Here is a 27,616-nt window from a genome sequence, read left to right on the forward strand (position 1 = left end):
TTTTTATAAAGTTTGAAAACATATACTGTTTGAAAAGATGTCCTTGAAAAATAGTTTTTAAAAAAATGGCAGTGTCTCATATACATTGTGTCTATCTTTCTTGCCTACCAAGATGTCTGAAACAAACTGTAAGTATAGTCATTCTACACTAATCACTGATAACTAATTTGACTATAAAATGAGTATTTCAGACATCAGGGACGCAGTGAGAAAGATGAAGTGGAAGAGAGTCACAACATCCAAGTGAGATGGCTTCTTACCTCTGCCAAAATTGCCACACAGTCAAAACAGATGAATGGAATCTGAGAAATGTGTTTTGGCTAGACATTTGCTTCCCCGAATAAAATTAATGTCCTGCTACTAAGAAAAGAAGGATGGATTTGAAGTGGATAATTCCCAATTTCTGTTTTCAGTAAGGGATGGTTCTGTATTACACACATGCACACACACACACACACACACACACACACACACACACTTAAAGAACACAGAGAGTAAGGACAATTTCCTTTGTGATTTCTTCAGTACTTCCTATCCTTGCAAGAGAAGGAACAACGTTAGATGACTCCTCTTCCTGCTATTTTCTGTTCCCATACTGCATATGTGAGAAAACATGTCTGCTAGAGTATTTTCTCCTGAAAGATAAACTATTCACTTTCAACATAGTGAGCTTACTAGTATTTTCATTTTGTCAGTTACCACAGTGGAATATCATCAAAGCTTCAACATATCATTCTCACTATACTTACCTAAACTTTTAGTTAACTTAAAAATAGAAGGAAGTTTTTATCTTACTATCAACAGTTCAAAACAAATTGCTTATTCCTCTAGACTACAAAAAACAACAAAATAAGACCGAAGCTATCACTATGTATAGATTTTGAATTCAGTGTGGTTGTTAGAAAAAATTAACTTATTTTTTCAAACTTTGTCTGCCTTCTCTATAGGGTGTACGTTGATGGTCCATTTGGAAGCCCATTTGAGGAGTCGCTGAACTATGAAGTTAGCTTCTGTGTGGCTGGAGGCATTGGGGCCACTCCTTTTGCCTCAATACTAAACACGCTGCTGTATGTCATTTTGATACATTCTATTACTCCAAATAGAGAAATGCTAATATTCAAGGACCTATAGTTTACATATGAAGTGGTTATTTACAGAGTTTTCTCACTTACTCTTTAAGAAATTCCATTTTCTAATTGGTGAAGGAAATAATTCAGTAACCCTCAATACATAGTTTGTTGCTCCCAGCATGCTCCTTGTAAAAAGGAAACCCTTTTCCTATTAATACTTACTCACCTTCAGCCTTTTTTCTTGACATTCTCCCAGTGCTGTCACTGTTCATTTATGTGGTCAATATTCTGGTGTGCTCTTGCGCCAATTAATTTTTGAGTTATTAGGAATAAAATAATGAACAACAAAAACAAAACGAAACAAAAAACTCATACACTCTTTCTACAAAAAGTCCACATTCCATTGGGGCAACTTAGAAATTAAGTAGTAAGAACTTAATAAGATGGGTTTTATCTGAAAATATCAAATACAAAGAAAAGATCTCTAAAGATCAGAGAATATCTTGGTAGAGGGAGGCAGAAAGGAAACAGACTGTAGAGAAAAGTCTGGAAATGTCATCTTCCGCATGACACAGAACCATTGCAGTCATGCCTCCTCTGGGTCTGCAGATGAACGAGCACAGCAGCAGTCACACATGAGTAGAGAGAGGCTCTGGCGGTCCCACCATTCATTCCCAAACCACATGCTGCTGATAGATAGGGATAGGGAGATAGACGGGGATAGGGAGACTCATTGCTGCAATTTGAAGATCACTGATGACCCCACCACACTGATGATTAGTTCAATCTTGTGATCATGTGGCCTTGGGTTAAATAAACAGGTCACAGATCAACACCAAAAGTCATGAATCTGGGAAAGAGATTAACAGGGAAGTAGCAGGATAAGCTTATGGTGATGGAGGGAGAGATGATAGGATTGGGGTGGAGAATAATCAGGATGCATTATGTATATGTTTGAAAGAAATTAATAAAAGAAAAATTATAAGTTAGTAAAGGGTGAATAAATTATAGAAACAAATGTCTGGGTGATTGTAAGAATATGTTTGTGGAATGCTTTTATGAGAAGATGATGAATACTTCATCACCTCATTTCTCCATTTATGAGCAAATTTGCAACAGACTGAAGAAAAGAAATGTCAAAGTTGAGACTGCCCAACTGGGAAATACTCTCAGCATTTTAATTCCAAGATTATAAACTTAAGTCAATTCATTACAATAAAAACACAAAGTGACAGTAAGAAGGTGTTCCCAGATCGCTTCCATTCACTTCTCAAGTAGACAAAATTTATACTAAAATGTTTGAGGAAGTAGTAAAAGAGAAAAAGAAATAAAACACTCTTTTGGCTTAGTTGAGAGGATCATGAGTTTAAGACAAACTTGGGCTAAAATAGCTAGGCCTTGTCTAGAAAAACAAAAAAGAAATTAATGATAATTTTGAATATTTTATTTCATTTTCAAAATTATATTAGATGTGATTTGGAGACATGTTTCATACTCTTACAAATATAATCGTGTTCCAATCCAGAAATCATTTGTTTCTGACAACACATTACAAGTTATTTTGATACTTAGTATTATTTAAAAGGGAACATTTTTTTAACCTCAAGTCTACCTCACAGTCATAAGTAGGCATCCAGACTTGGAACCAAAAGTGACTGGAAGATATTACATAGTTTGTGGTTGTGAAATCTTGCTTAAATGATTATTAAGAGTGGGATAAACAACCAAGTTTCTGGAATGGTTTTGCCTAAAAGTGAGGGCAAGAGCAAATGACCTTTTGATCCCTGCACAAAGATACAGTTCACTGAAATTGAGAACTTGTTTTTCTGAGACTCATGAGCTAATGTTTTCTGATCCAAGAGTTCAGTTTATGGTCTTGAAGTTGAAACAGGTGATGTGTGTATAATACTGACAAATATAGTAATTGATGACATCGTAGTCTGTATTGTGTACCATATTTATTTGAGAGTAATGGTAAATGCTGGCCTAAAATTGGCTGAGTTTGGGGTTTATTTGTTTTTTTCTTATTGGTTCCTTATGAACAAAAAGCAACTGTTCAAGATAGGTGAATTTTGCATTGTTTATCCAATTATAGTCACAGCTTCATTACATTGATTTTAAAGGGATGACTGGAAACCATACAAGCTAAGAAGACTGTACTTTATCTGGGTGTGCAGAGACATCCAGTCATTCCAGTGGTTTGCAGATTTGCTCTGTATGTTGCATAATAAGGTAATATCAAGGTGGCTATTATTTTTTTTAGTTTTATCATTTCTGAAACTGTATTTATTTTCATATTTTAAAAGCAAGAAATGCTCACTATAGAATAAAAAGATCTCTTAAATCTAAAACCAGAGGTAACATCTAATAAAAATAAATGCATGTTTCAGATGTTTGGTTAATGTATGTGTGTTTCTATGACAGACTTGAACACTCATTTCTCCACTTTCACATAATGTTTATACACATGACTAGAGGTGATGAGAGAAAAGAGACAAAGGGACTTTCACAGTTACCACAGTATCTTCTAAGCTCTGTTGTAATAAATTTGCCCCATATTATTTTTTAATATTATAGTCAGCAGGTTTCTTGATCTACTATACAGTATTAAAAATAAAAAGTTTTTTTTTAATTTCTTACCCAGAAATGATAGTATGCATTCTTCACCTGTACTACCTGTAATACTTTGTATTCATGTATATCTATATTTATTAAATTATATAATTAAAGCTCATACAAGTATTACACATGTGAAATATGTACTACAAATAGTTCCAAGTAAAACTAGTAATGTAAAGTCTGTTATCAATTTACCTGCCAAGTGTGTGTCACTGGAATTATGAAAGTTCTAGCATATCATTTATAATTTTCCTCATTTTTTTAAACTTAATTGCTCCATCTTAAATATTGTTTTTCTAGGGGCGAGAATACAATCAATTCAATGTCTCTACTAATGTGGAGAACCCTTGACTCATTGTATCTAATTCGCTTACCAGTTCCTTACTGTTGGCTACTTTGTGACTGTAAAAAAGAGCTTCAGTGATTACTTACATGCTTTGCTACAACATTTTTTTTTCTTCATGGAACTAGTCATTTTAGCATCAGCATGGGAATTAGTATATGCCTTAGGATCTAAAGATATAGACACCTAAACCAGAATGTATAACGGATGTCTGATTATGAGATCAACTTGAGCCAAAAAGAAAAGGAAAATAGAAATATATCAGTGTTATCTACAGAGGGTCTGTTGACTTGAGGAGTGTGTTCAGGAGTGTCCACCAATCCAGATGCTGTGGGGATACAGTCTCGGGTGGATTGGCTGGTCAAGTGTCTTTAGATCAAATTCAAGACAGTCAACCTAACTTTCCAAGAAGTGCTCTGATGCCGTCATATGCTTGGTGCAATGGAAAAAGAGGAGGAAGGTGTGTAGCAAAGTAAGCAGAGGTAAGAGGTGCAGCTAGAGAGTGGTATGCGTGTGCACATACACACGGGGTGTGTCCATGTGGGTTGCATGCATGCATCTGTGTAGTGTTCTAGGCGAGGTAGATTGCAGAAGGCTTGTAGGCTTAATATTAGAAAAAAAAAGAGTTTTGAATACAGACTTAGTATTATTGAAGATGTGGACTTGTACACAGGTGTTCCTAGAATTATTCACAACATCTTAAACATGCAAACACCATATATATATATATATATATATGCCTGATGAAAAAACAAAATACAGATATAATAAAATCATTTAAGCTGAAAAAGAATTCTGATACATGCTAAAACTTGGGTGGACCTTATAAATACTATGATAATTGAAGTGGTACATGTTAGACAAATATAAAGGGGCAAATATTTTATGACACCATTTACATTAGGTACTTGGAATAGTTTACTTTTTAGTTAGTTAATGTAGCATAATAGCTTCTGGGTGAGAGAGGGAAAGAAAGGCTATTCTTTTACATTTTCTAGATTACATCTTTGTAAATGTATTTCTTGTCTCATATTTTTATTTGAGGAAAATCAGCAATGAACGAGTTTGAGGCGAGGGGACGTGTCTAATTTTTATTTATTTTCCTATCATGGATATCCTGTATCCCTGTTGTCTCTTTTTTAATGAAAAATTTGTTTATTGGTGACTTAAGGCATGGGTAAAAATTTAAGGGGTCTTAGAGAATAAAATAAAGGATGTTGGGGGGGGGAACCTCGAGAAATAATACAGTGCCTAGCATGATTTATTGTGTATCTTTACATGTATGCAATGTTTTCTTCTACAATCATCACCACTGTATTTTACCAGTCGATCAGAGCAACTTACGAATGTAAAAACTTGTGCATCTGTCTGTCTATTCATTAATCACCTATCACTTCCCTGCGTACTTTTATTTTATCTTAAATATTCACTGTGATAAGCCAAATTATCTATTGCATGATAGAATCACATATGCTGGGTAGAAACTCTGAGGATTTAAATGAGTCTATTCGTTTTCATGCTTTCTCAGTTTTGGCAAGAAAACAGACCTGACTACGTGAACATCCAGCTGTACCTCAGTCAAACAGATGGGCTGCAGGTATGTGGCTGCACGCTATTGTTGATTAAATGAGCCTCTAGGTGATAGAAGATTTACTGTAAGATCCGTGCTGGAAGAAAATTTCTGCAGGAGGTTTCAGCAGAAGTGTCCAGAGGAAAGCCTCTGTCGGGATACTTCCAGAAAACGCGTAGCTTGTCCTTGGCAACAACCCTGTTGTTACTTTCCGTTCTCCTCACAGCATGCTGAAGTAAACCTTTTGATTCCACCACTCCTCCTTAGAGCTGTTTCGAGGTCTGTGTCTCTGGCGAGACATCAAGCAATGCATGAACACAATGTTGTGATCCTTTTTCCATGGAAGGAAGGTTTCTATGATGAGAAAAGATACATAATTAAACTTAGTGCATCACAGAGGAATCGAGCATAGAAACAGTTACCATGCCTTGTTTGCTGTAAAGAGAGACTATGCTGAGAATTTTCCACACATCATTTTATGTGATCTCAACTAATTGGAGCAATGCCTATGTTTCTATGTTTTTTTTAAATTAATTACAGTTTATTCACTTTGTATCCCACCTGTAGCTCCCTTCCTCCTCCTCTCCCAAAACCACTTGCCCTCCCCTCCCTTTTCTCCACCCATGCCACTTCCCCAGTCCACTGATAAGGGAGGTCCCCCTCTCCTTCCTTCTGATCCTAGTCTATCAGGTCTCATCAGGACTGGCTGCATTGTCTTCCTCTGTGACCTGGTAAGGCTGCACCCGCCTGAAGGGGAGGTGATCAAAGAGCAGGCCAATCAGTTCATGTCAGAGACAGTCCCTGTCCCCATTACTATGGAGGCCACTTGAACACTGAGCTGCCATGGGCTATATCTGAGCTATATATCACGGGCTATATATGTGTGGTCCTTGGTTGGAGTATTAGTCTCAGAAAAGACCCCTGTGCCCAGATTTTTTGGTTCTGTTGCTGTCCTTGTGGAAGTCCTGTTCTCTCCAGGTCTTACTATTTCCTACTTCTTTCATAAGATTGCCTGCACTCTGCCCACGTTTCTATGTTTTGATGTGAAACAAACTAATGTTTAGAAATACCAAGTAGTTGCTTAATTTGATGAATCTTGGTGCAAATGTTTTTACAGTTCTTTTCTTTTAAACTCTGTGTAGTGTGTGTGTGTGTGTGTGTGTGTGTGTGTGTGTGTCATGTGAAAGTGCACGTATGCATTTCCTTCAGAGCTCAGAGTGTAACCTTGGATGTCATCCTTAAGGAAGTTGTCCCATTTTGAGATAAGTTCTTTAACCTGAAACCCACCTGTTAGGCCAGACTGCCAGGCCAGTGAGCCCCAAGGACCCAGCACTTCACCATTTCTGTGCTGTTGTTACAAATGACTGCTACCTCATTCAGCATTTTTATGTGGGCTCTGGGGATTCACGCAAGTCCTTATACATATAAGGCAAGTATTTTACTAAATAAGCACTTCGATTTTTTAATTTTAATTTTATTTTTTCACCATTTATTCATAATATATCCCTATTGAAGCCCTCTTTTTCCTACCCCCCTTTCCCTAGCCCACTGAAAGGGGGATTTCTCCACTATTGCCAACTGTCCCTACCTTGCTAAGTCTCATCATGACTACCTGGATAAGCCCTTAGATTTTTTTTAATGCTTTTTTTTTTCCCATCGATTTTAATTTTTTTTTTCAAATAAAACATGAATGCTTATCAGTAACATCAAAACTATCCCAATCAATTTTGGAAGCTTTTTGTCATTATTGTATTGTTTTAATTTCATGTTACCACAGTTGTGAAGCAAGAAAATGTAATATTTGTTCCTGAAGAATTGTAAGTAGGGTATAGATAGAATTGTATCTGGTACTAAGTGCCTAACTGAAAGTCGGACGCTTTCTCCTCTTGTCATTTCTCTCTGACTGTTCACTCTTAATTAAGTACCAGTGTTTAGTCTTTGCAAGAGAGAGCTCATTAACAGTCACTGGCTAGAGATTTATCTCTGCTATCTTGGGAAATCTTGTTTAGAGTTATTCCTTCCAAAGTTATAACGACAATCTGTGTTAATTTACCCATATAATGAGCCTAATGTGACAAGTGTACTTAGGTACAAACATATGTCAATGACAATTATTTCTTAAATTTTTTATTTTTTTGTTTATTACAGTTTATTCACTTTGTATCCCAGCTGTAGCTCCTTCCCTTGCCACCACCACCCCAAGAACACCCTCCCTCCCTCTTCTCCTCCCAAGCCCCTTCCCCAGTCCACTGATGGGGGCTTGTCCTGCCCTTCCATCTGACCCTAGCCTTTCAGGTATCATCAGGACTGTCTGCATTGAATGACATTTAATTTTGAATTTACTTATTAGTATGCGAACTGGAATGGGTTCTTTATCTTATGTTAAATTTATTTTAAGAGTGAAGCAAAGTACTAAAATCTAGGGAAGTCAGAAATTTGTGACATTCAAAATAATACTAAATTTTAAAGGAAAAGAAAATGAAAGTGACACTTTGAAATGGTTGTACTTCAAAGATTTCCATTTTGTTTTTTATGTCACAGGAATTTGGAATAAAGATACTAGCCAAAAACTCATGTAAGATAAATGCATTATTTATCCAGAGCTGTGTCTTATAAAGTATGTCCTTCCTTTCTTACAGAAGATAATTGGAGAAAAATATCACACTCTGAATTCTAGACTTTTTATTGGACGTCCTCGGTGGAGGCTTTTGTTTGATGAAATAGCAAAATGTAACAGAGGGTAAGTTATATAACTCAAGAAATTGACATACGGCTGAAGGTCAGATTAAAATGTTTCTGCGTCACCCCATGAAATGTTTAAAGATGAATTGTAAATATGCTTATTGCAGTCACTTGAACATCCAGTTTCAATCAAAAGGTGAAGTAAAATAGTTACCACTCTAAAAGCCTAAAACACAGAATAATTAAAAACTGATTTAGTTTTTGTAGTTAAGTATTTGTGAATTAGACTCACCTGCTACCTAAATTTAAAACTGAATTCACTTTACTATGGATATTTATTTATTTGGTTGTTTGTTTTTTATTTGTTTGTTTGATTTTTCAGGGAGAGGTCAAGACAGGGTTTCTCTGTGTAGCCCTGAGTGTCCTGGAATGGTCTGTGTAAACCAGGCTGACCTCTACCTCAGAGATCCATCTGCCTCTCAAGTGCTGGGATTAGTCATGTGCTACCATCACCCAGACTGACATAGCATGTTGTTTATTCTCATGGTGTATATCAGACAGTCGGGGTAAAATATTTTCAATGGCATTTGATAGATAGGGCACGTCCTCATTACATCTAACAATAGTTGCATTCAGAAATTACATTTTTAAAATTATTCTCAAATTGAAGATTTCAAAACACTTCTAACATTAGCTATCCAAATCAAGAGTATTTTAAAGTACATTTTTTCTCCTTTTTAATTTTATTAATTTATTGTATTTATTACAATTTATTTACTTTGTATCCCAACTGTAGCCCCCTCCCTAATCCGCTTCCAATCCTGCCCTCCCTCCCTCTTCTCCTCCCATACTCTTCCCCCAGTCCCCTGATAGGGGAGGTCTTCCTCCCCTTCCATCTGACCCTAGTCTATCAGGTCTCATCAGGACTGGCTGCATTGTCTTCCTCTGTGGCCTGGTAAGGCTGCTCCCTGCTTATGGGGAGGTGATCAGACAGACAGCCACTGAGTTCATGTCAGACACAGCACATGGGTTCCTAGTAAGGAGCTAGGAACCCCGCCTTGGAGACTGAAATGCCACAGGCTAGGGAAATGCAAATCAGAGTGACCCTGAGATTCTACCTTACACCCCTCAGGATGGCTAAGATCAAAAACTCAAGTGACAACACATGCTAGAGAGGATGTGGAGAAAGGGGAACCCTCCTCCATTGCTGGTGGGAATGTAAACTTGTACAACCACTTTGGAAATCAATCTAGCACTTTCTCAGAAAAATTAGGAATAGTGATTCCTCAAGATCCAGCTATACCACTCCTAGGCATATATCCAAAAGATGCTCAAGTATACAGCAAGGACATTTGTTCAACCATGTTTGTAGCAGCTTTATTCATAAAAGCCAGAACCTGGAAACAACCCATGTGTCCATCAACTGTAGAATCAATACAAACATTGTGGTACATTTACAAAACAGAATACTACTCAGCATTTTTTTTTCCTTCTTAAACACTATGGTTCTGTAAGAATCTAAGCATAATGGATGTGTCTGTGATCTGAAGAAAAACTGGCAGGAGAAGCATTTACTTTAGGACAGACACCAGCCAGTCATTTATCATCACTCATATTATCATAATGAAGAGCAGTAACTATAAAATACCTAAAATGAATTTTAAAACTGTAACCATGAATGTTGTTAAGTTTATACCTGAGTTTATTTTTCTGATGTTTCATAAGTTGTATTGAAAATGTTGCAATGTGGACATTTTGCAATTAATTATTCTAAACATATACTAGAATAGAAATATCTTCGCTCCTTCCAGTTTCTGTTTATCACAAATAAAGCTGCTGTGATCATAAGTTGAGCAAGTGTCCTGTGGTATGGTGGGCATCTTTTGGACATATGGAGTGGTATAGCTAGGTCGTGAGGTAGAACTATTCTTATTTTTTTTAAGTCCAAATTGAGTTCCACAGTGATTGTAAAAGTTTGCACTCCCACCATCAATGGGAAAATGTTCCCCTTTCTCCACATCCTTGCCAGCATGTGCTATCACTTGAGTTTTTGATCACAGCCATCCTGTCTGGTGTAAGATGGAATCTCAGGGTTATTTCGATTTGCATTTCCCTGATGACTAAGGATGCTGAACATTTCTTTAAGTGTTTCTTGGCCATTTGAGATTCGTCTGTTGAGAATTCTTTGATTAGCTTTGCACCCCATTTTTAGTTACTTGTTTTCTAACTTCTTAAGTTATTTATATATTTTGGGTATTAGCTCTGTCGGATGTATGATTGGTGAAGATCTTTGCCTTACAGAAGCTTTTCAGTTTTATGAGGTCCCATTTTTTAATTGTTGATCTTAGAACTTGAGCTGTTGGTGTTCAGGAAGTTGTCTCCTCTGCCAGTGATTTCAAGGCTGTTCACCACTCTCTCTTCTACTAGAGTTAGAGTATCTGGTTTTATGTTGAGGTCTTTGATCCACTTAGACTTGAGTTTTGTGGGTGATGGTGAATATGGATGTATTTTCATTCTTCTGCATGCAGACATCCAGTAAGACCAGCACTATTTGTTAAAGAAATTTTCTTTTTTTTTTTACTGTATGATTTTGGCTTCTTTATTAAAATTCAAGTGTCCATAGGTGTGTGGATTTATTTCTGGGTCTTCTATTTGATTCTATTGATCAGACTACCTTTTTCTGTACCAATACAATGCAGTTTTTATTATTATTTCTCTTTAGTACAGCTTGAAATCAAGGATGGTGAAACCTGCAGAAGTTCTTTTATTGTATATGATTGTTTTTGCTATTCTGGGTTTGTTTTGGTTTTTTTTTTCATATAAAGTTGAGAATTGTTCTTTCAAGTTCTATAAAGAATTGTGTTGATATTTTTACAGGAATTTCATTGAATCTGTAGATTGTTTCTGGTAAGGTGACAGAAGAAGCTCTTGTTTAGCAATTAGACTTTGTCCATCATTTTTTCTTAAACTGGAATTGCTATTAACTTATTGAATTCTCCCAGAATCCAATATATTTTCATACCTGAAAAAGTCGTACTTTCATTCCTAAATTGCTATTACTTCTTCATCAAACATGCACATAAATTTTAATTTTATTTTAAAATATGAGTAATTTGTTCACAGGTTAATATTTTCATACAACTTTTTTTTACCGTTGCAATTACTAATGTGGCATAGACATGTTTGAAGATATGTATCATTGGGGAGATTCACCTTTGTGAAAGCATCACGTAGCACATACTTGTATATTATTATACATGCTTCACTATAGTGCACTCTATTTCTTTATACCAACTTTACCACATACTCAAGTGTAATGTGCTGTGTTTACGTATTAATGATAGCCAAGGCATCATTAGGTGAGGGGAACTTGTAGTTTTGTTTTCATGTTATGGGACCACAATCATAGGTTTGATCAAGCTTTGATTGAAATGTCATTTGGTGGATGAATGCAGTCAAATAATTCATATTTCTAAAAATACATTTTGATATGTATGGAGGGTAAACAAATAAACATGCTTAAAGTATATAACATTATAACATTCTCTCTCTCTCTCTCTCTCTCTCTCTCTCTCTCTCTCTATATATATATATATATATATATATATATATATATATATATATATGATTGTGATTGCTTAGATAGACAGGGAATACAGTCCAGTATTCCTAATGCTATAATGAATGATGCAATATAACTTTAAATTAAGCACAAGAGAAAATAATGCAGCCACAGACATAGTAAACCAGATATGTCTGAAGCTGCTGCTGTTTTACAGTAAATCTTTTTATGTAAGTAGATGAAATACACTCTAAAAGAACTAAATGTGTAGTATAATAAATATATAAACCTACTAGCAACACGGTCATTTATCATCGAGTATTATATATCATGCATAATAATTTTCATCACCAAGAACTTTTTAGTCCTGTTTTCATGTTATGGGACCACAATCTTGGTTGTGATTAATCTTGATGGAAGTTTCATTATGTGCTGCATAAAAGTAGATGAAAAATTTATAATTTTAAAAATGCATTCTGATATATACAGAGGGTATTGATACTAAATACATAGGACAGCTTGTTAGGGGATGAATTTTAAAGAGGATCTCCAAGCCATGAACTCACGGATGATAAAATGCATTGAAAAGATCACTAACTCCATGTGGCCTCTAACTTCAGCCTCAGAGATTTTCTTTCAGAAGTTATAATTTGAAGTCAAAGGAGCCAAACATAAAGAATTAAAGCTACCCATGTGGTTCAGGTTGAGACAAGCTTAAAATTACTTCAGGTGCTTTGCTCTTTCTTTGATAAAATACTCTTGTTTAGAGAGAATAATTATTATTTCAAAACGGAGAAACTCTGCAGTATTCAGTTTCCTAGTAATAAAAAAAAAAATCTCAGCCCAGTTTTTTACATATTATTTTCCCATTTTTTTTCCAGTTTCACCTGCATTAGGTGGGATTTTTATGCCCTACTTATCTGACCCTCGGTGTAAACAACCACAGACAGATTCAACATTGTTATTTTCTGAGTTCTGGAAAGCATTCTTTTTGTCTTCCATACCACATTGCTGACAACTTGATCAGTTTTCCTAGCACAAATCTGAACACAAAACCCAATGCACTGGCCCTCTTACAACAAATCAGTCTGGGATTATCAGTTCTTCCACGAGTTTCTGGGAATTAACTATTTGTCATAAAGTTTATATATATATTTTTTTAAATTTCTTCACAGATGGTTTATTAAAAATAAAATAAAAGTTAATATGTAGATCTGATGATGAATTAGGAATGCTGAACTTAGTGTCGTCTGTTGCTTCTTTTTCTTGTAAACTGAGCACTGAGGGAATGCAGAATTGAATTGTAACTTCGCCAGTACATCTATCTAAAGGCCTGCTGCCATTTTTGTCGCCTATGACTTTTTTGTAGCCAAGGAAGCCAGGATAGCAATTTTGTCTGACAGATTGAGATGGCATGGTGTATTCTTGGTTATCAAAATGCTCATGTAGTATGGGGTTTTTAGTTGGTTAACATTCACGATGTGGGGGAGAGCATGTACATCCTGTATAATCTTAATTACATACGTGTATGTATGCTTGCAGGATCTAGGACAACACACTGAGCTGAGCTGCTTGTGACTGGGTGACTTAGCTCATGGATTCTTGTGTTTTGCTTCTGTAATGCACATATTAAAAAAAAAGGTTCTTTTAAAAGCTTAAAAAAAGTAGAATTTATTTCCCTTTTGGTTCATCCATTAGTTCTTTTTTTTTAACTTTTTAAAAATTTATTTATATTTTTATAAATTACAGTTTATTCACTTTGTATCCATGTCCTAGCCACCTCCCTCATCCCCTCCTAATCCTACTCTCCCTCATCTCCTCCTATGCCCCTCCCCAAGTCCACTGATAGAGGAGGTCCTCCTCCCGTTCCCTCTGACCCTAGCCTTTCAAGTCTCATCAGGACTGGCTGCATTGTCTTCCTCTGTGCCTGGTAAGGCTGCTCCCTCATCAGGGAGAGGTGATCACAGAGCCAGCCACTGAGTTCTTGTCAGAGACAGCCCTGTTCCCCTTACTAGGGAAACCCACTTGGAGACTGAGCTGCTATTATGAATAAAACTGCTGCGAACATGGTTGACCAAATGTCCTTGTTGTATACTTGAGCATATTTTGGATATATGCCTAGGAGTGGTATAGCTGGATCTTGAGGTAGCTCTCTTCCTAATTTTCTAAGAAAACTCCAGATTGATTTCTAAAGTGGTTGTATAAGTTTGCACTCCCACCAGCAATGGAGGAGGATTCCTATTTCTCAACATCCTCTCCAGCATGTGTTGTCACTTGAGTTTTAAGAAATTAGACACAATGCAGCCAATTTTGATGAGAACTGATAGACTAAGATCAGAAAGGAGAGGAGAACCTCCCCTATCAGTGGACTTGGGGAGTGGCATGCATGCAGAAAGGGGAGGGAGGGTGGGATCGGGAGGGGAGAAGGGAGGGGCTTATGGGGGGATACAAAATGAATAAAGTGTAATTAATAAAAAATAAAAAAAAAGAAATTAGACACCAACAAACCAAATAATCCAATAAAAAATTGTGGTACAGAGCTAAGCAGAGAATTTTCAACAAAGGAATATAGAATGGCAGAGAAACACTTTAAGAAATGCTCAACATCCTTAGTCATCAGGGAAATGCAAATCAAAACAACCCTGAGAATCCACCTTACACCCATCAGAATGACTAAGATCAAAAACTCAAGTGATAACACATGATGAATTGATATCTTAGAAATTGCCAATAGGACAATAAGTACTACATAAATAGAAGCTTTCATTTAAGATAAAACATTTGGTTAATCTCATGCATATAATTCACTGAAACAAAATAAATATAAAGATGACAAGCATATACATTTAGCTTTTTAACACTGTATGTTGGGCAGATATTTTTCAATTTCAGAAAAAGTTAATTTATTAAGCCAGTGGCATCCACTTAGTATATGATACAGATTGTACATTTGTAATCTGTGTCTCAGAGTGGGGAGCTATTATTTTGTTGTTATGAATTATTAAATAAGCTTTGAGTTCCTGTGTGAATATCTTTGTATTCACAAAGCTTTTGTGAATGGCTTTTGGTCATTTTGATACTAAGTAGGGCCATCGAGGTCAAGAAAGCCCCAACTGAGTAAATGCCTTCATAATATTGGCTCACAGGCAAGTCTGTGGCAGCATTTTCTTGACTAGTAGTTGATATGCCAGATGTATGTGGCCAGGGCCACCCCTGGGCCAGATGGTACTTTGGTGTATAAAAGGTACGCCAAGCAAACGCTGGAGATCAATTCAGTGAACAGTTTCTGCTTCAGTGTCTGACTCCCATTCTGGCCTTGAGTTCCAGTCCCAGTGTCCTTTCATGATGGGCCACAAGCTGTAAGATGACATAGATCTTTTCCTCCCTAAATTTATTTTGTTCACTATGTTTCTCATAGCAATTGAAAATAAACTGGGGCAGTGTGTAAATCAATGGGTGTACAATAAAGAGACTCTACAGTAGATAATGACTTTTCTATCTTTTATGATTATTTTTAAATTTTTCTTCAGTTTACTTTTAATGATGTTTTTATGTTTGATCATGGACAACTTCCATGATATTTAATCTTATAATATTATAAAATATGGATAATATGACCACCTCCACCTTAACTGGAGACATTTAAGTCCCTCTAGATCTTTACTGTTAAAAATACTAAAGAAATTATTTTTCTGATATGGGAGTAATGTAGACTTTTAGGAAAACCTAATTCCTGGCTCAAAAAAACAAAACAAACAAACAAACAAACAAAAAAAAACCCACAGATGTTTATACCCTGAATCAGAATAGAGTCAGCTTTCATCCTGTGGCCTTTTAAAATTCACAAAATGGACTGTATAATTGGAATATATGCTCTGTAAAAAAGATAGATATTTTGAAGTCACTCTGTCTTCATCATTATTTTATTGATGAACCTGCAACCTCCAAATACAATGACGTTATTGATTGCTATTATGGATGAGCTGATTTCAGAAATGAACTGCTCTCTTTTGGTAATGGGTTCAGTGTGCATTTGTAGTTTATAGTTTTCCTCAAATAGAAAGATTAACAGTTTAACATTGCAATTTGTCTCTGAAAGGGTGGGACTTGACAGAAGATGTTGATAGACTTCCAGATGCAGTATTTCAACTCTAACATGATGAAGGAATCCATTACTCTTATGGTATTTTGTTCTTTCTTGATTTGCTTGTTTGTGTTTCCTTGCACACTAGGTATAGAAGCCAGGCTTTCTCTCTGGATGCTAAACAATTATTAATAATAGTTTTTCAGAGCATAATAGGAGAGTCTAACAATTAGGTTTTTAATTTTATACCACTTTACCATTTAAGAACATGGAAAAACTAATTATACTAGCTTTAACTCAGTTTCCTATTGTTCATAGTATAAATGTATAGTATATTTTAAGCCATAAATATATTTAGTTTACAAAGGAAAATAAGAAAGTATTCAATATTGGTCAAATTTTGAGACCAAGTTTTTTTTTTTATTTTGCTGCCTCATAGAATTTCCAAGGCAATAACGGCTAAGTAAGCTGCAGCTAGGATTGGTGTTCAGATTTGCTCCCATGTCCTGAATCAAGTTACTGAAAACTCCTGGACCTGGGCTACAATTACTCTGTACAAAGAACAAGCTCTCATTATTTAATGCTCACACCCATAATATACAAAGTCATATTAAGAAATTATGCACTGGCATTTTAAGTGCTTATGGAATCAGTTTCAATGCCTGCTTTTAGACAGTGTTCTCTGCTTAGCAGTTGACTCCATTTATCCTCAGTTTTTTTAACTGTGTCATGCTGCATAGAAATATCAAAATTTTTGCACATATGGATTGTTTACTTTTTGGTGTGGTTTGGTTTGGTTTGCTTTGTTTGTTTTGGGTTTTGATTTTTTTTGAAGTGAGTAAAAGGTTATGATTTTTTTGTCTTCATAACGAAACCAGCTTAGTACTGGATCACTTGGCCCTTTCTCTTCTATTTTAAATTTAATTCTATTTATATATTTATTTATTACAATTTATTCACTTTGTATCCCTCACTGTAGCCCTATCCCTCATCTCCTCCCAGTCCCACCCAACCTCCCTCTTCTCCGTCTATGCCCTTTCCCTGGTCCCCTAATAAGGGAGGACCTCCTCCCCTTCTATCTGACCTTAGCCTATCAGGTCTCATCAAAGCTGGCTGCATCATCTTCTTCTGTGGCCTGGCATGGCCACACCACTACAGGAGAAGGTGATCAAAGAGCCAGCCACTGCTCCCCTGACTAGGAAACCCACTTGGAGACTGAGCTGCCATAGGCTACATCTGTGCAGGGGTTCTAGGTTATCTCTACGCATGGTCATTGGTTTGAGTATCCGTCTCTGCAAAGACTCCTGTGCCCGGATTGTTTGGTTCTGTTGGTCTCCTTGTGGAGCTCCTGTCCCCTCCAGGTCTTTTTTTCTCCCCCTTCTTTCATAAGATTCCCTGCACTGTGCCCAGAGTCCAGAGTTTACTGATCGTGGCATTATTTTTCCACACTTTTTTTCTTCTCCTTTTTTTTTTTTTTTTACTTTGCATGTTAATTACTACATAATTATCTAGAATGTTAAGAGATAAACATAGTATAATCTTCAGAACTGTGTTTTGTAAGATGACTATCTACCACTATGAATTTCTCTGATACCAGTTTGTATCTCACTTTGGTTGTATTTTCCATTATATAGGTCAAAAACATTTTAATTTTCATGTAACCTTTTCTCTTGTTCTTGCAATGTTTAAAGTTATTCTGATCAACTTCCAAATATGTAGTTTTTAAGTTATGTCTTGGTTGTTTTTATAGGTTTGTTTGAAAAATCTTCTGATCAAGCTTTAAACACTTGGGCTGGAAAAGGGCACACCCTGTCAAATTGTACATATAAAAATTTACAAACTAATTCTGTTTTTTTTTTTTTACTGAAAATAATTTTTATATAATATTTTCTGATTATTGTTTCCCTGCCCGCTATTCCTACAAAGTCTATCCCACTTCCTTTCACATTTAGATCCAATTCCCCCCACCCCGCCAATCTTTTTTGTGTCTCATTAGAAAACAAACAGGCTCCTGGGGGATTAGAATGTATCATAATATAATAATATAATATAATATAATGTAATGTAATATAATATAATATAATTATATCATATAATATATTATGATATGATATGATAAAACAATGACAAATAGATTGAGATAGGACAAAACAGGCAGAAGAAATAGAGTCCAAGAAACAGGTATAGATGCAGAGACCAGTTGTTCACGCACTCAGGAGACCCTTAAAAAACACTTAACTGGAAGCCATAATATCTGTGTAAGGGACTTGGAAAGTAAACTAAAAAATAGTAATAAAAAATTTTTAAAATGATAAAGTTAAAAAATAAAAAGTCCTGATATGACATTATGAGTCAAAGAATCTCCAAAGATGCCATTGTGTTCATTTTCTCTTCACCACCTACTGTTGATCACACACCTTACCCTTAAGATTAGCTTCTGTCCCCAGTGAGACACACTTGGAGAATATTGAATTTTCATTTGCTAGGGGTTATTAATTGAAGATGGCTTCTAGTTTAGGGATGGATGCTTACATCCACTTCTTTCAGCTCTAGGATGCTATCTGGTGCAGACCCATGCAAACCTGTGTCAGTGGCCACAGTTTCTGTGAGTTCGTAGGTGCCTCAGTTGTGTTTAGAAGGCCTTATTTTATTGGTGACTTTCATCCTCATTGGCTTTTACACTCTTTGTCCTTCCTTTTTCTCCGAGTGCCCTGACCTCTGAGGGGAGGGATTTGATGGGGATAGACCATTTAGAGCTGAATGTTCTAGGGCCTCTCTGCATATTGTCTGACTTCGGTTTCCATATTTGTTCCCATCTGCTTAATAAAGAAGCTTCTCTGATGCTGGTTTAGCAAGGCACTGATTTATGAGAATAACAGAATGTCATTAGTAGTCATTTTGTTGTTACATTCTTTTAGCAGAACAGTAGTATTTGGTTTTACCCTATGTGACTGGACTATCCAGTCTCAGGTTCCTAGTCACCCAGCATCAGTTCTGGGTTTCATCTCACAGCATGGGCTTTAAGTCAAGTCAGGTCTTGGTTGGCTACTCCTACAAAGTACCGCAGTTGCCCTAACTTATCTTGCAGACAGGATCACGTTGTAGGTAAATGATTTGCAGCTAGCTGACTTGGTGTTTACATTTCTCTTTTGGTAACATGCAGAGTACTTTCTGGTTCTACGAATGCTAGTCCCTAATGGGTAATGCTCTAGGTAGGCATCAGTGTGACTTCACTGTGTTCAGTGAGTTGTGCAAGTTCGGCAATCAGGTTTTACTGTCAGTTTGTGAATAACAGTCTTGCCAACAACCTGGGTTGTTTTGGAGTTCTCATGGGACCCCTTTGGACAACAACTCAATTAACTCTAACCCAATCCTGCTACTGGAAGCCTCATTTTAGTGACAAAAGTTGTCAAGGTGTGGCTCTGTCTTCCATATTATTTGGTGATTTTATTTAGATCAGCCTCTACATGCATGTATGTTAGGAAGCTTCTACTGTATTAGGTTTACATACTACCAACTCAGAATCCCCTTAGTTTTAGCTGTCTCTCCCATATTTACTACTTTATGCCCTTTTTCTAGATCACTTCCTAGTTAGACAGTTTGGAACCTTTATGAGATAGGGACAAGCATGAAAAACAGGTGACATAGGAACATTTTTAAGATGGTCAAGGCAAGTAGGAATGACAGATTCTGGCTGTGTATTCACTTGATATTGGAGTGAGAAAATTTCAGTTTCCACTTTGATTGTGCTTCTGGGTTGCCAACTTGGCAGGCTTTAAAATTGTCATTGAAGCACATTTCTGGACATTTGCATGGGGAATTATATAGAGGTGTTTGCCGGAGGGGAAAAAAGCCACTGTGAAAGTATCACTATCCCATTGGCTATTATCTCAGGACGAACAAAAAGAAGACAGGAGGAAAGCAGCCACACTCATTGCTCCCTTGTCCTTTACTGTAGGTGTGATGATGGTCAGTATCTTATGCTCCTACAATTATGCCTTTCCTAACATAATGGACTATACCCACAATATTAGATGAAAAAATATTAAGCTGAAAAATAGATTCACTTCAGTTTTATTGCCCAGGATATGGTCTACCTGGTGTGGCATATATGTTTGAAAAGTGTTTTTATTTAAGTATTATTGAGTAGCTGAATAATAAACAATAAATGATAAACCTCATTCCTAGTATTCATTTTACTTCATTTTTAGTGTTTTCTTTTTTATTTCTTTATTTATTTTTTGCCTAGTGTTTTTTTTTTTTGTTGTTCATGTGTTTATTCCAAAAGTCAATGAAGTGTTAGAGAGATTAGCAATTATACAAAAACATACTTTGTATTTACCAATATGCTTACATGGCCTGCTCCATTCTAAATCAATCAATATCAAGAAAATCCACCAAAGACATGACCATTGATCTATTCAACTGAGACCGTTCCTGTACTGTGGCATTCCTTTCAGATGACCCTCTGCTCTGTCCAGTTGACAATTCAGGTTAACTAGGACACCATTTGGTAACATTTCTCTTCTTCCTGATGAATTTCCTTTTACCTTCCTTGTAATGATTGTTTTCTTCCAGTAAATTCAGGTTTTGTTGAAAACTTTTTATTCTGTTCTCATTTTCGAAGGTGTTTCTATGTAGAATGCAGTGTGTTTGTAATACAATAGTTGACATTTTGCTTTGTTGGCACTTTGAGATGTCACTCCTCTGTTTTCTGGCATGCTTATTTTGAGACAAATACATACTGCCAACTTTACATTTCATCTTCTGTTTATCATGCATAATAGTTGAATTTTTATGTCCCTCTGAGCACTTCTAAACATTTCTTTTTGTTGTATCTTTTCAGCATTTTCTTCAGATTTGTGAGATTCTTGGATTTGTGGGTTGGGGGTTTTTTACATCAAGTTTGAGGGATGCTTTGTAGCTAACTCCTAAGCTTTGTCTTACTCTGTCTCCCCCCCCCACCCCCGGGATACAGTTGCACACAAATTAAAATAATTGTTATCCCTAAGACTTCTGGCAGCATTTTTCTCAGTGTTTCTTCTCTATAGAATTTGATAGATAGATTCTAATGCTGTGTTTTCCAGTTTATCTCTCTTTTCTTTGCCAATGCCTCCTACTATATTATTAACCTAGCACCGTAGAGCTAACAACTAACAACTGAGAAATTGTATTATACCCTGAAAAATGTATTTATGCCTGTCAAAAACATCTTTTACTTCTCTTTTGAGTAAACTAACTATTTCCCCTGTTTAGAAGATGGCTGTTAAACCTTTGGCAGAGTACAGGGAATCATAAGAAAGAAGGGGAGTTAGTCTGATGAGGAAAGGATAGGAGCTCCACAAGGACCAAATATATCTGGGCACAGGGTCTTTTCTGAGACTGACATGCAACCAAGGACCATGTATGAATGTAACCTAGAACCTCTGCTCAGATGTAGCCTGTGGTAGCTCAGTAACCAATTGGTTTCCCATAGTGAGGGGAACAAGGACTATTTCTAACAGAAACTCAATGACTGGCTTTTTGGCCTCCCCACCCCCCAAGGGAGGAGCAATCCTGTTAGGCCACAGAGGAGAGCTTTGCAGCCAGTCCTGAAGATACCTGATAAAACAGGATCAGATGAATGGGGAGGAGGTCCCCCCTATCAGTGGACTTGGCAAGGGGCACGGTGGAGAGGAGGGAGGGAGGGAAGGACTGGGAGGGAATGAGGGATCGGGACACGGCTGGGATACAGAGTTAATAAAATGTAACTGATAAGAAAAAAATAAAATTAAAAAAAAAAACCAAAAAAAACTAGGACAAATATTTGGATGATATATGACATAATTTTTGTAAATTTATGAGACCCAATTTGGACAGGTATGACTCTATCCAAGTAGTAACACTATATTCTAATCAGAAGACTATAACATCACAATTGAAAATATAACATCATATTTGAAATTCTATGATATCATCACTATAATATATGTGACTACAAATGGAAGGGTATGTCACTATCAATGGAATGACATGAAATTCAAAAGATAACTATGACATTACAATGTTCAGAATATGATACCAAAACAGTAAGATTTCGTGAATGTAAATACATCAGGTGACAATTTGATGTGCAGTATATCATCTATAGTCTCACATGACATCGTAAGTGGATGACAATCACATTAAAGATGAAAAGATATGACATCGAATTGGAAGGGAATGATGTCCTCGATGAAAAAAATGTGAACTACAATTGAAAAAGTACGACACCACCAAGGAAATTATGACATATCATAATTGGATATTCATGGCATCACAATTGGAACCATCTATGATTTTAATGTGTTTTTTATTTCATAGCTATTCTATAGCTCCAGAAATATTTTTCTATATATTTCTCTATATTTCAAACATATATATTTCAGAGTTATGCTCTGAGAGATACATAAATTTAGAATTCTAGCCTCCTGGTAGATTGAATTTTTATTGATTTGTGGTTGTGCCTCTGCATGTGTAGCAACACCTGCTGTCCTGATATTTTCTTTACGATAAAAATGTTAAGTAATGAAAAAAAAAAAAAAAAAGAAGATGGCTGTTCTCCTTCTACCCCTTCATATGACCTTTTCTTTTTTTTTTTTTTTCTGTTCCTGCACAGTACTGGTGTTCAAACTCCCTCTAGTTATACTACTTATTTGATCACAACCTTCCTGTTTAATTTTAACTTAATCATCTTCTTATGTGCCCTATATCCAATAATAATCACATTCTGAGGCACTTAAGTTACGATATTAACATAAGAGTGGAGGGAAATAAATCAGTCTATAATACTTTATACTATAAATTAGTCAGTCTATAATACTAGGTAGATACTGTCTTTCTTTTAGATCCCCGGGGGTTAAGGGACCATACCAAATACATGGTGTAACATTCTCCTACACACCCAAGCCCTTCTGATAACATTTAAGTGCCTGAACATTTTAAATTACTCTTCTCAGCTGCATTGGGCTTGTTGTACTATAAAGCTTGACTACTTTGATTCAGTTTGTTCTCTAAAAGTTTTGCTGTGTGATTTCACATTACTGAGTTAGATCGGCTTGAAGTCTATGCCAAATCTCAGCACTCTCTCTGTTAACTACCCTTTGCAAATAACGGGACACCTAGGAACACTAACTACGAACCAGGAAGCACAGGCCTTTCCATTCTGGTTTGTGGTTTTGTAAATTCTCCACAGTCCTGTACAAACCTTGAGAGGCGTTTGACCTACTGATGGCTTGTAGTCCTGTGACCAAATTTATATGGTTTGCTCTTGAATATGACCAGATCATTTCTGTGCTTCTTGCTGTAGATCTCCCATCTCTCCTTTCTTCTGTCACATGACTTATAGCTGCTTTGGCCTCCACGAACACTTTTTTTTTTTTTGTCTCTAACCCAGTGATGCTTTTGAGGTTTCTCACACTGTTCTTTGGCATACAGGTTGTTGCTAGGCAACAGGCAATGATAAATGTAGGTTTAGTTTGTTTTTCTGATTTTTTTCCCCAAGAGATCATATTATATGCTCAATTTCTGAACTGCCTGCTTCACATATTCTTAGATATTATGTATGCATATACATATACACATGTATATCTAATATTTGAGAGTTTCATTCATGTATGAAGTGTATTTTTATTACATTTACCTCCACTTCTTCTATCCCCTCTCAGATTCAACTTTCCCTCACTTTCCGACTTCACATTATCTTAAAACAACTCTTAGCCCAGTTTGTACTGTCCTAATATGAGTGTGTATGAGGCTCAGATGGAACAAGGTTGACCTACTAGGAGCCAGATCCTTAAGAAAAATGTTTCCACCAGCAATGGAGAAGTCAGTTTGGCGCTTTCTCAAACAATTAGGAATAGTGCTACCTCAGGATCCAGCTATACCACTTCTAGGCATATATACAAAACATGCTCAAGTATACAACAAGGACTTTTTCTCAACCATGTTTGTAGCAGCTTTATTCATAATAGCTAGAAGCTGGATCAACCCAGATGCCCCTCAACTGAGGAATGGACACAGAAATTGTGGTACATTTACCCGATGGAATACTACTCAGCAATTAAAAACAAGGAAATCATGAAATTTGCAGGCAAATGGTGGGATCTAGAAAAGACCATCCTGAGTGAGGCATCCCAGAAACAGAAAGACATTCATGCTATATACTCATTTAAAAGTGGATATTAGACATACAACGTAGGATAAACATACTAAAATCTGTGCACCTAAAGAAGGTAAGCAAGAAGGAAGTCCCTGAGTAAGATGATCAGTCCTTATTCAGAAAAGCAAATGGGATAGACGTCAGAAGATGGAGAAAACAGGGAACAGGACAGGAGCCTACCACAGAAGGCCTCGGAAAGATTCTACCCAGAAGAGTATCAAAGCAGATGCTGAGACTCATAGCCAAACTAAGGGCAGAGTGCACAGAATCTTATGAAAGAACGGGGAGATAGAAAGCCCTGGAGGGGACAGGAGCTCCACAAGGTGAGGAACAAAACCGAGAAATTTGGACCCAGGAGTCTTTTCTGAGACTGATACTCCAACCAAGGTCCATTTATGGAGATAACCTAAAATCCCTGCACAGATGTAGCTCATGGCAGTTATGTCCAAGTGGGTTTCCTAGTAAGGGGAACAGGAGCTGTCTCTGACATGAGCTCAGTGGCTGTCTCTTTGATCACCTCCTCCTGAGGGAGGAGCAGCCTTACCAGGCCACAGAAGAAGACAATGCAGACAGTCCTGACTGATAGGCTAGGGACAGATGGAAGGGGAAGAGGACCTCCCCATTCAGTGGACTGGGGCAGGGCCATGGGAGGAGAGAAGGAGGCAGAATGGGACTGGGAAGCAATGAGGGAGTGTGCTACAGCTGGGATATAAAGTATATAAATTGTAATAAATAAAAAATTTAAAATAAAAAGATAGCTGCCCTCTTAAAAAACAAGAAAAGAGGCCAATACTGAAGCATTCTACAGTTTAAAAAAAGAAAGAAAGAAAAGTGATTCTCCTTCTCCAGCATCCATCAACTGTCAATAACTCCTCAGGTCATGGTGGTGGCTCTTGACCCCTACCTCCATGCTGCAGAGTTGACTTTTTCTATTCTTGTGTAGGTCTTATACAGCAAGCATAGCTGCCAGGAGCTCGTGAATGTAGCGGTCCTTACATATTCAGAGCATTTCACCCCAGCCCTCCTTATGCTCTGGCTCTTAAAATCACCCCATCTTCTATTATGGTCCCTGAGCCTTAGAGTGAAGGTATGTGATATAGATACACCATTTATGGTAGAGTACTCCACAGACATTAATTCTCTGTACTTTGGCCATTTGTAAGTTTCTACGCTAATTACCACCCATTGCACCATTTTTTGGTTGAATTTTGAAATCTGAATTAATTTATGGGTGTAGAGATTTCAACTTATGGGACATTTAGCAGAATTATTTATTCCATTTAGCAGAATAATAGTAGTGGGTTTACCCTTAGGGCCTGTGAGCTCCTCTGCCATGGCTTCTTGCCCTGATGTACTAGGGATTCATTCCTTCTGTGAAGTGGGTCTTAAACCTAATCAGAAAGCAGTTCATTACACATATATTTATTTCACTTTATTTTATTTACTTATTTTTTTGCCACTAGCACCAATGGGCATATATCTCCACGTTGGTCTTTATTATAGCTCTGTGTTCACAGCTGGCTATAACTGTTGATAACATTTATGTCCAATAGCCTACATAGAATCTTTTTATATTGTGAAAGCTATCTACCAAGGATAAAGCATTGTGATCAATAGCAATCCATTTCTCGGTGTCATTGACCCAGTGTGTATGGTATCTTTAGTAAGAGCATATTACCATCAAGTTCTGGTAGGGAGCCAAAAGCAATGACAGCCTTGTTTATTGATCCCTTTACAGTATCTCAGGACAGGTTTTCCACACCTGGAACTAAGCTTTTTGTCAACTTGTGGCTTCTTGGACGTGCATGATTCCCTGTGTACAGTAACATCAATTAAACTTTATTTTAATATGTGTATGTGTTTGAAGTTTATAAAATAGTAGTTTGTTATAACTGCAGGGTTGGACAGCATAGTCAAGGCTTCACACAGGCTAATAAAGAACAGTAACCCTGAAGTGCACTAAAAGCCCCAGTCCTCATTCATTAATGGAAGAGAATGTGTCTGTTTTACCATGATGACTGCAAATAAATGTTCTCTTCCCATAGTTCCCTGTTTAATTTCAGAAGTGAGAAGTCTTAATAAAAATGTTTTCTGTATTTTTATGAGTTTAAATAAAATCCGGTCTTTGTCTTCTGCTCCCAATTATGCTGAGGTAATGAGGGCATATTGCATTTGTCCTTGGGGGATAGGAAGTGTTCAACATTTGTTATCCTAAAAGGAAGCCAGTGTGCATCAGTAAAGCTTGGAGGAAGATCAATTTAAAACATTCAATTCTCTGAATTTATTTCTTCTCTTTGTTAAAGATACATTCTTTGTTTACTAAAGGAAGTTTTATGTTAGAGAATAAAAAACCCATTTGTCATTTCTCATGAATACAGCAGTGCATAAAATTTTTAAAAATATATATAGATGTGTGTATGTGTGTGTGTATGTGGTATTTTCACATGCATAAAAACATTACTTTCCAATTGCTAATGCCTTTTCATTCTCTTTTTCTCTCTCTGTTTCACTACAACTCATGCAACTCCATGTGGAAAATTTAGAACAATATTTATAAAATACTAATTAAGAAAATGGCATCTCTTTGCTCTCTCTCTTGGTATGGTAACCAGTGGCATGTGGGAAAAATATAAAACACACTGTACAAATTTCCACCAGCCAGTTTATACTCTTTGTTACATTTTGCTGAATCCAACTATGAATATCATAATTATAAAATTGTTTTAAATTGTAAAGCAGCAAGAAATTAGCTTTGCCAGTGCCATAATCCATGTTCCTTCGGTGCGCTGCTTGTCACATTCTGCCAAGTTTTGTATCTGATTTCCCATTTCTTCTCTTCTCTTTCCAGGAAAACAGTTGGAGTTTTCTGCTGTGGACCCAGTTCGATTTCCAAGACTCTTCATAATTTGAGTAACCAGTACAACTCATATGGGACGAAATTTGAATACAATAAAGAATCCTTCAGCTAAAGCCTTGGGGGACTAATCTTTGGAGGACTCTAAAGAAGGAACATGTGCAATTTCGAGGACTTGGAAACTCAGCTGAATCAAACAGCTGTGCTATGCCAAAGACTATCAAGGTTTTGTTATTTATGATTATTTAACATGTGTATTCAGAGAATGTGGAGAAATGACATGTTTAATCTGGAATCCAAAGAGGCCCTGAAGAATATTTGATGTGGTGATTCACGTTTTGATGGGCAAATTAAAAGAATGCTGTTAGACGCACACTGTTGATTTTTATGGGAAATTCAGGAACTCTCTAGCGAGGAGCTGAACTCACTCTGAATCTGATAGCCACAGTCCTTTTTAAATTGTTTTTGGTTGAACAGATTCAAGACTGAACAAAATTAAAAATTCATTGAAACTCAGACTCCATTTTCTACGTAAGTGGAACAGCTTTAATTTGGAAAGGCTCCAGGCTAACACTAGGAGTTTGAAAATGCAGCACAAAACTTGGTATCGACACGGGTACTTCTTGTCCAGGGCTTCACTGCTGACTGACCCC

At 36.6% G+C, this 27,616-nt stretch overlaps 1 protein-coding gene across 1 annotated transcript in view; it reads left to right on the forward strand.

The window, feature by feature from the left end:
• Positions 1-27,078, forward strand: part of Nox4 (NADPH oxidase 4) — a 123,792-nt gene extending 96,714 nt beyond the window's left edge. Inside the window, exons 12-16 of the mRNA XM_055623253.1 lie at positions 948-1,067; positions 3,194-3,302; positions 5,561-5,629; positions 8,242-8,342; positions 26,958-27,078. Coding sequence (XP_055479228.1) covers positions 948-1,067; positions 3,194-3,302; positions 5,561-5,629; positions 8,242-8,342; positions 26,958-27,078 — 520 coding nt within the window. The remainder of the gene's footprint in view (positions 1-947; positions 1,068-3,193; positions 3,303-5,560; positions 5,630-8,241; positions 8,343-26,957) is intronic.
• Positions 27,079-27,616: the final 538 nt, after the last annotated feature.

This window comes from Psammomys obesus, unplaced genomic scaffold (assembly GCF_907164565.1).
Source record: "Psammomys obesus unplaced genomic scaffold, mPsaObe1.curated_primary_1811, whole genome shotgun sequence".
NCBI lineage: Eukaryota > Metazoa > Chordata > Mammalia > Rodentia > Muridae > Psammomys > Psammomys obesus.